An 8,537-nucleotide genomic window follows, 5' to 3' on the forward strand; every position below is an offset into this window, starting at 1 on the left:
CTCAAGGCGGGGCCATCGTGTACCGCTGCCTCCACGCCCTCAGGCCTGGCTGTGGGCGAGACCTCTGGTGTTTTCTGATCCTGGATCCATACATTTTACCTTTTCAAAGTGTGGAACGAAAGGAACACTCATTGAGGGTCCCTGAAAAACACATTCCCTCCTCAGCATGGTTAATGTGAGGCTTCAGTACCCAAATGAATAGCATGCAAACTCAGGCCTTTTTCCCAGGGAAATGAACCTGAAAGTTAACCTACAGCTCAAAATTCAAAAATAAATAAATATATAAACAAATTATACATATATATATATATATATGCAAAACAGATTCATCAGCCCTTGACTGGCAGGTGTCAGTTTCACGATGAAAGTTCACCACGGTGAACTCTGAAGTGAGTGTGCTGTCCCCTTTGAAATATTCTACTTTAATGCACTCAACAACTATCATGTACTCAACAACGACACTCAACAACTATAATGCACTCAACAACGACACTCAACAACTATAATGCACTCAACCACTATAAAGGCCCGCTCCTGACGCTACAGCAGGCCCTCAGCTGCTAAGCTTGGCTTCAAAGTCGGCAACCGCCCCCAAAGGCAGGACCACACCATGGTGCTCTCTTAATGAAAACGGCTCCCCGGGCCAATGTCACCTCACCTGTGGAGGAGAGGGACCAGAGGAGAGGGACACACCCAGGACACACACACACACACACACAGAATCCCTGCAGCAGAGGGCAGAATATCTGCTCCACCTCAGATGGGGGCTGGAAGTCCAGACTTCATAACCCACATCCCTGCTCCGGGTGGAGTGGGTGCCCAGAGACTCTTAGGCAAAAGAGAAGTCCACCCCGCCGTCCCTGAGAGCAGATGTGGCTGGGTGAAGCTTCACTGGGAGGGGAGCAAACAGGCCTTTGGACACACGCAGGACTATAGGTGGGGGTGTTCCAAAAGGGTGGTGAAGGGTGACTAACGACCTCAAGAGTGAACTTCAAGGCTCCGTCCCTCACCTTCATGTCCACTCAACCCTCGAGTCAAGGGAGGCAGGGCGGGGTCCCCATATGAGGTGAGCTTTAAACCACGGAAACAAGCCTATCCTAAGGCAGCTGGGTGGGGAAGGGGCAGTGGGGCAAGGGCTTCCCCCCACCCTAGCCCTTCACAAGGTCAGTACCTGGAGCTGGAGTCACTGCCGCTCTGCACTGCTTGGTCATCGGTGACATTAAAGAACCCCGTCCAATTGGCCAGTGGGTCGTCACTCTGCCAGCCAGACTGGAGGTCTCTGGCAAGAAATGAGGCAGTCGGTACTCACGCTCATTTGTGGGGATCCGCCTGTCTACGGGAGAGCCACCTGGTTTCCCGGCGGTGCCAAGGGTCCATCGCCTTGACCAGGCACTGGATGAAGATGAAGGTGATGACTCCAAGCCAGAAGGTGACTATGGCCTCCCTCTTCCGCAGCCACCAACCCACTTCACCTTTGCAGGCAGAGCTGGGGGCACACTTTTGACACCACAGGACACTGAGGCTGAGCGATTCCGTCAAAGAGCCCTCATCCAACCTCCTATACAGCATGTATCCACACCTGCCTCGAGAAAGGCTCACACCAGATGGGGTTCCAAGCTTTCCACAGAGTCTAGTGCTTCCCAGTGCACATGTGATAGTGAGGTTTATTGAGCCAACCTGGCCAATAGGAACACGTGGGATTATTCAGGCTGTAGTTTGATCGGAGGGCAAAGAGATAAATGGTTCTGCAAGGCCCGCCCCCTTCGAGCTTGCTCTCTAGTGATTGGAGCATGCTGGAGTGTGTGTGCTGCTGCTGCTGCAGTTAATTCTCTGCCTCAACCTGTGAGCTACATTACCTGTGGGCCAGGCCAACCCACGGATCGTGTCCCTAGAGCTTGAGGTTCCTTCAAGACTTGCTTCACGAACATGGCTTGAGCTTGAGGCTGGTGGATCCCGTCACCTTGCATTGCTTGCGTCCCATAGCCCCTTAGCTTCGCTAAACTCCTGAGCTACTGACTATTGCTGACCCACCCTGTTGTTTGCTGCCTGTGGACAGACTCTGCTTGTCTTGCCCCAGGGAGGACTCTGCTGTCTGCTTCCTTGACCTTGGACCCGGCAGCCCTCGTGAGTTGAAGGACTTCCAGTATATCAACTGCTCCACGGAAGTGAGTTGAACTGAGCCCTCTGTACTGCTGTGTGGACTAACTGGCTGATATATTCCTTCTCGCTGTATAAACCTATCCTCATATATATATATAAAACCATAAGTGTCCTGGTCTCTTTTCTCTGGAGAACCCTGCCTAACACAGCATGGGATGCTACTTCTGGTTTAAGATGAGCAGCTCGACATGCAGCTCCTCCCGCTGTCCGAACCTGGCTGAAGACAGTAAAGGAGCCGACGAGGCTGTGGGAACGAAAGAGAAGGTGACAGAAGAGCCTAGTGACAGAATTCTGGGAGATGAAAAATGAGGGGGGTCACCAGCTGAGCCCAGCGACAGTGGGATCTCGACTGCCTGTGAGGAAGCGAATGGAGTCACAGCACACAGGCCAGGAAGACCCCAGAACCCACAGTGGCAGGTGCCACTGGAGCGGATAGCCAGGGACTGCTCTGAAGTCTGTGTAAGAAGCGTGTCCGCTCCTAACAGCTGTTTTCTGATTTCACAGATGAGAAAACTGAGGCTCAGAGAGGTGAGATTCATAACCTGCTGATGAGAGCACCACAAAACTTCCTTGCAAGATGATGAACTACCTTGTAGGACGTTGAACTACCTTACAAGACATTGAACTACCTTGTAAGACGAACTACCTTACAAGACATTGAACTACCTTGCAAGACATTGAACTACCTTGCAAGACATTGAACTACCTTGTAAGACGTTGAACTACCTCGCAAGACATTGAACTACCTTGTAAGACGTTGAACTACCTTACAAGACATTGAACTACCTTGTAAGACATTGAACTACCTCGCAAGACATTGAACTACCTTGTAAGACGTTGAACTACCTTACAAGACATTGAACTACCGCGCAAGACATTGAGCCACAGCAAAGAAACAAACACAAGAAACACCACTTGAAAGAAAAAATAAAATGTCATCTTGGGGCCCAGATCAACACTTACATCAAAGAAGCCACCACAAAAATGTGAGACCCCTGATAAGACTGACCTGAGACCTGGCCGACACCCAAAAACTAGCCAAGCCACCTAAAGCGTGAAGAGACCCGATAAGACTTGACTGGGACAGTGAAGATGTCAAAGAGCCAGCCAAAATGTCCATTTAAACCCAGGTAGAGACACTGACTTTTAGAGAGCTAGGAGCCAAGGAGACATCAACTCCTGCTCCTCCAACTCTACCCGGGGTGAGTGCACCGATGAGGCAATGCTGATTGGGACTATGGTGCTAATATGAAATGTGTGAGAAGTGTTGTTATTCTGCCCTTGTGCTTATCGTTGTTTACCCTTAGTAGTTTGAGTCATATTTTAGATTGTTTGATGTGTGTTTGCAGTGAATAAACCGAGCATTCGAAAATGTCTAAGAGCGTTAAGTAATTATCAATCGCGCCACTCATGACACCTGCCCAGATATTTGAAGGCGCAGAGAGAGCTCAAGTCTGACTCCAATACCTATGCATCTCCCTCCTCTCCTTCTGTCCCAGGTCCCTAGGGGCTCTCCCCAAATAAATGTTACCCTTCTCCACCGCCCCGTTCTTTGGGGGGCATGGAGTGCTGCTGCCATGGCGGAGTGACTTAGTGAGAGGCGCGTGATATAAAACACACAGGAGCACTGTGGGCGTAATGATTCCAGCGCTTAGCAGCTAACTGAAAGGTCGGAGGTTCACACTCCACACTTGCTCAACAGAGGTTCAAACTCCCCAGGGTGAAGACCTGGCCAACAGACAGCCTGGGCGACCCTCTGAGACCACTCCCCACTATGCTTGGGGCGTAGAACACAGTAAATTCCACAGCTTGCCAGTGAACCTGCCCTTGGGCTCCTTCCCCATGATTAACCTGCTCTTTCTTTCTTGATAATCTCTCTCTCTTTTGAGCCCTTTTCCCCGGGGAAACTATTTTACCACAGAGAGCAAATGTTGGTGATGACCTGATTCAGCCCACCGAGCATGCACAGAAAGGGCAGTCACATCCCATAGGTGACCTCGGAACGAAACAAGGTCAAAGAACCGAAAGACATCGCCAACCCAACGCGGACAGCATTTGAAAGGTTCCACAAGCCATTTCCTGGTCAAGAATCACAACCCCAGCCTAATGCATATTCACGATCATTCTTTGGAAATCTGTTACATACTCACAATCCCCTCAATTTACTTCCTGCAAATCCCCCTTTTTCCAGTAGGATTTTCTTGGCACTCTAAGCCCAGCTCACCCCTGACTTGATCCACCCACAGCCTGCTTTCACTTTCATCCAGTTTCTCTGTTTCTCAGCCTCCGGGAGACCTGGGTTGGTAACAGTTCTGGGGAGCCAGCCAGGAGGCTCTTCTCTAGGAACCCAGGTTTGGCTCCACAGCACCCCCAGAGCAGTTCAAGCCAACACCCTGGACTTCCTGGAGGACCCTGGGGGCCTCCGAAAATGAAAGGGGGACAAGGAGCTCATGGTCAGGTAAGGCCTAATCTGCGTTTGACTGTGATGTGTTGGGTTCCACTGCGCACTGAGGACAAACAGTCAGGTATTCACGCACCTGAGTCTGATATTGGAACACACCTGTGATACTTGTGACTGTTGCCCCGTTGCTTGCCTTCCACTCACTGAAGAAATGTTGTGTGTTTCAAGTAAACAGGCTGCTATTCGAACACCTGGGTCTGGTACTGGTGCAGAGAGGTGGCAAGTACTTCAACCATGATCACTTGTATATGTGTCTGGAGCCAGAATCTGTTCTGAGTCTGAGAGTTTTTGTGTGAAACTAGGTAGATAGGGAATAGGTAGGCATCCCCAAGTGTTCTCCTTTAAGAACACTAAAAAAAAAAAAAAAGAACCCTTTAAAATCCTTAAAACCTGGCAACATTTTGGATAAGACCATATTGGGGGAGGTGGGGGATAGTTGGTTGGTTTGGCTTTTTACACAATATGGTGTGACCACCGTATAAATTGCAAGGGGACCAATCACCCAAAAAAGGGACCTTAGATGATACCATTTTATAATTAGACCTATTTGTTCCTGAATTGGAAAATGCCAGAAGCTTGTGTTGAAACCTTTGTGCCATTCTCACAGTAACACAGAAACCCAGGCATCCTGTAGACTATGTCCAGGCCCCTGGAGAAAAGCCGAGTGCCCTGTCTTGGCAGGAGAAGGCCCACATGACCTCTGAGTCCATCCGATGCCCCCTCCATACCCACCAGAGCCAGTGCAGGCCCCTAGCGGGTCAGCAAGAGTCATCCCTCCCACCTGGGCGCCCTTTCCACCACCTCTTACAGGAGGAGGGACACCCTCTCAGGGGCCGGTCCTGAGCTGCAGTCTGAACAGAGCCAAGAAGGGACATCTTTAGGACAGTTCTTTCTCCAGTAAACCCCTGCCCCAACAGCAGGTCACCTGAGAGCCACCATTAGATAGAGTCCACGTCCCCTTGCTGCATGTTAGGTGCCATCGAGTCGGCTCCGACTCAGTGACCCACGCCATCCTCACCACGGTTCCCGTGTTTAAGCCCCTGGTTGCAGACACTGCATCCATCCAGCTTAAGGAGAGCCTGCCTCCCTTTGGCTGTCCCTCCACTTCACCAAGCATGTGTCCCTCTCCAGGGACTGGGCTCTCCTATCGTGTCCACAGTACATGCGACAAAGTTTCTCCATCCTTGCCTTTAGGGAGCATTCTGGTCGAACTTCCAAACCAGGTTTGTTTGTTCCTTCGGCAGTCCATGGGACGTCCGATAGTCTTTGCCAGCAACAGAATTCAAAAGCATTTATGCTTCTTCGGTCCTCTTCACGCAAGGTCCGACTTGCACAGGCACGGGAGGTGATTAGAAATACCACGGCTTGAGTCCAACGTACGCTAGTCCTCAACGGGACATCCTGACGTTTCAACGCTTTACAGAGAGAGGTCTTGGACAGCAGGTTTACCTAAGGCCAGGCATCATTTGATCTCTTGACGGCTGCTCCCGTGAGCACTGACAGTGGGCCCAAGCAAGAGGAAATCCTTGGAACTTCAAACTTTTCTCCATCTGTCATTGATGTTACCTATGGGTCCAACTGGGAGAATTGGGGTTTCTTGACATTGAGTGTGTAATCCATACTGAAGGCTGCAATCCTTGTTCTGTGTACTCATTTATCCCACTAGAAAGTCCACATTCTGGGGTTCAGAGAAGACCTGATTAAAATAAAGGAACCTTTCTCTCAATTTTCCAGTCTGTTGGCTTTCTCAGCGCTCCGCGCACCCTGAAAGAGCAACATGGAGTTCTTGACAAGGTTTTCCATGAAGCCAAAGGAGAGCTGACCCGCGGGCAGCTCAAGTCGGAAGAAAACGTGAGAAGCTGAAGGGAGACTTGGTGTGAATCCATCTCAATGTGCACAGACTGCTTTTAAGGTAGCTGCGTAACAGAGATGAAGCCCAGAGAAGGTGAAACAACAGGTGATCTGTCTAGTAGCGGCGCTCACAGTACCTCTTCCCAGCCTTCCAAAGGGTCAGTCCTCCGGGTCCCAAAAGGGCAAGTGGCAAAATAGGAACTGAAAATACAGGAAATCCAGGACGGATGAGCCCTATAGGACCAGTGGTGTCAGTGGCAAAACAGGGAGGGTAAAGGGAGAATGGGTAGGAAAGAGGGAACCGATTACATGGAACTGTGTGTGACCTTCTCCCTGGGGGACAGACAACCAAATAGTGGGTGAAGGGAGACGTCGGACAGGGCAAGATATGACAAAATACCAATTTATAAACTATCAAGGGTTCATGAGGGAGGGGGGAGCGGGGAGGGAGGGGAAAAATGAGGACCACAAGGTGCCGAGTAAACAGGGTAACCACTGGAAGGATTAAGCAGGTGGCTGAGACCCCCAAACCTCAAGACTTGTTTAGCTCTGACCCCTGACTTCCAACTGCCAGAGAGCCAGTAAACCTACTGCCATCAAGACTCCAGCTGTGCAGAAGAACATAGATTTGATGCCGCAAATAAAAGCCAGGGTTGGACCTGCAACCCTGAGGGTTTGTCCTTGTTCCAGAAAGATACACCGGGTGCTTGGCTGTCAGGGCTCATCAGAGGGCCCAACCTGCAGCGGACTACTCCAATCAGAAGACACAGGGCCTTACTTGGGCAAAGAGCAACCCCCAAACAGGCTCACGCCCCTGATACTGAGGGTACAGGCCCGAGGGTACTGACAGATAGTCGTTATAGTAAGGCCTCCGGCCCTGAAGGGTACAAACACTTGTTGGTGTTGGTGGCCATGTTTCCTGGGTGAGTAAAACACTTCCCCCATCATGCTGAAGAACAGCAGCGATGGCAAAGGATGCCACGCGTCTCCAGTGACAAGGGAACACACTTCACGGCCACGTTACCGGACTGGTGGCACAACAGGTGAGTATCAAGTGGCACTTCCACTATCCCCAGCGGGCTCAGTCCTGCAGGAAGGTCGAGCGCACGAATGACCAAGAGTCCAAGGTCACTGCCACGGCGCCAACTCTGTCTCATAGGGAGCCCATAGGGCAGGTAGCACCGCCCCTGCGGGTTTCCGAGACAAACGTGTTTGGGGTTTGGAAAACCTTGCCTTTCTCCGTTAGAACCGCTGTGCTTTCAAACTACACCCAACAGGTAGCCCCTAGCCAAACTGTGCCCAGGAACCAACCTAGGATCGACAGTGCCCTCCCTTCGACTCTCTTCAGAACCCAACGGCTCCCCATTAACGTAACTCACGTTAAGATGGCATATGGGTGACGCTTACTGTGCATAATCACACCGTTACAAAAATAAAAAATAACGTGGATAAAAATTTAAGAACCAGCTCCATTCAGGATCAAAGAGTATTATTTCCTTTTATCTGTTTGTTATTTTATTTTATTGGGGGCTCTTACAGTTCTTATCACAATCCATACATATGTCCATTGTGTCAAACACATCTGTACAAATGTTGTCATCATCTTTTTCAAAACATTTTCTTTCTGCTGAGCCCCTGGTATCAGCTCCTCATTGTTCTCCCTCCCTCCCCCACCCTTCCTCACCCATGTCCCCTTGATAATTTATAAATTATTCTTCTTTTTCATGTCTTACACCAACCACTGTCTTATTTCACCCACTTAATGCTGTCCGTCACCCTGGGATGGGGGCCATATGTAGATCACTGTGATCGGTTCCCCCTTAGTCCCCCTCCCCCCAACACACACTCTTACCCTCCTAGGAGTATTCTTTCTTTTTTTTTTTTTTTAGTATTATTTCTTAAAAACAGTATTTATACCTCATGGGCCAGACCCTTGAATCCATTCACAGGTGTGCCATATCTTCTTAGCAAGTGATTCCGTTGCCTGACGTTCCCCTGCACGCCATCAGATTGGGACAGTCGTTTTTTAGGGAGTCCTGATGGTGTACTGAGTTACACGCTGGGC

The 8,537-nt window shown here is 50.1% G+C and overlaps 1 protein-coding gene across 1 annotated transcript in view; it reads right to left on the reverse strand.

Annotated features, from left to right (window-relative positions):
- Positions 1–8,537, reverse strand: part of ST8SIA5 (ST8 alpha-N-acetyl-neuraminide alpha-2,8-sialyltransferase 5) — a 69,992-nt gene that overhangs the window by 35,916 nt on the left and 25,539 nt on the right. Inside the window, exon 2 of the mRNA XM_004703098.2 lies at positions 1,172–1,279. Within this exon, the coding sequence (XP_004703155.1) occupies positions 1,172–1,279 (108 nt within the window). The remainder of the gene's footprint in view (positions 1–1,171; positions 1,280–8,537) is intronic.

Source organism: Echinops telfairi, unplaced genomic scaffold, assembly GCF_000313985.2.
Source record: "Echinops telfairi isolate 266 unplaced genomic scaffold, ASM31398v2 ScPeMD7_7400;HRSCAF=8409, whole genome shotgun sequence".
Taxonomy (NCBI): Eukaryota; Metazoa; Chordata; class Mammalia; order Afrosoricida; family Tenrecidae; genus Echinops; species Echinops telfairi.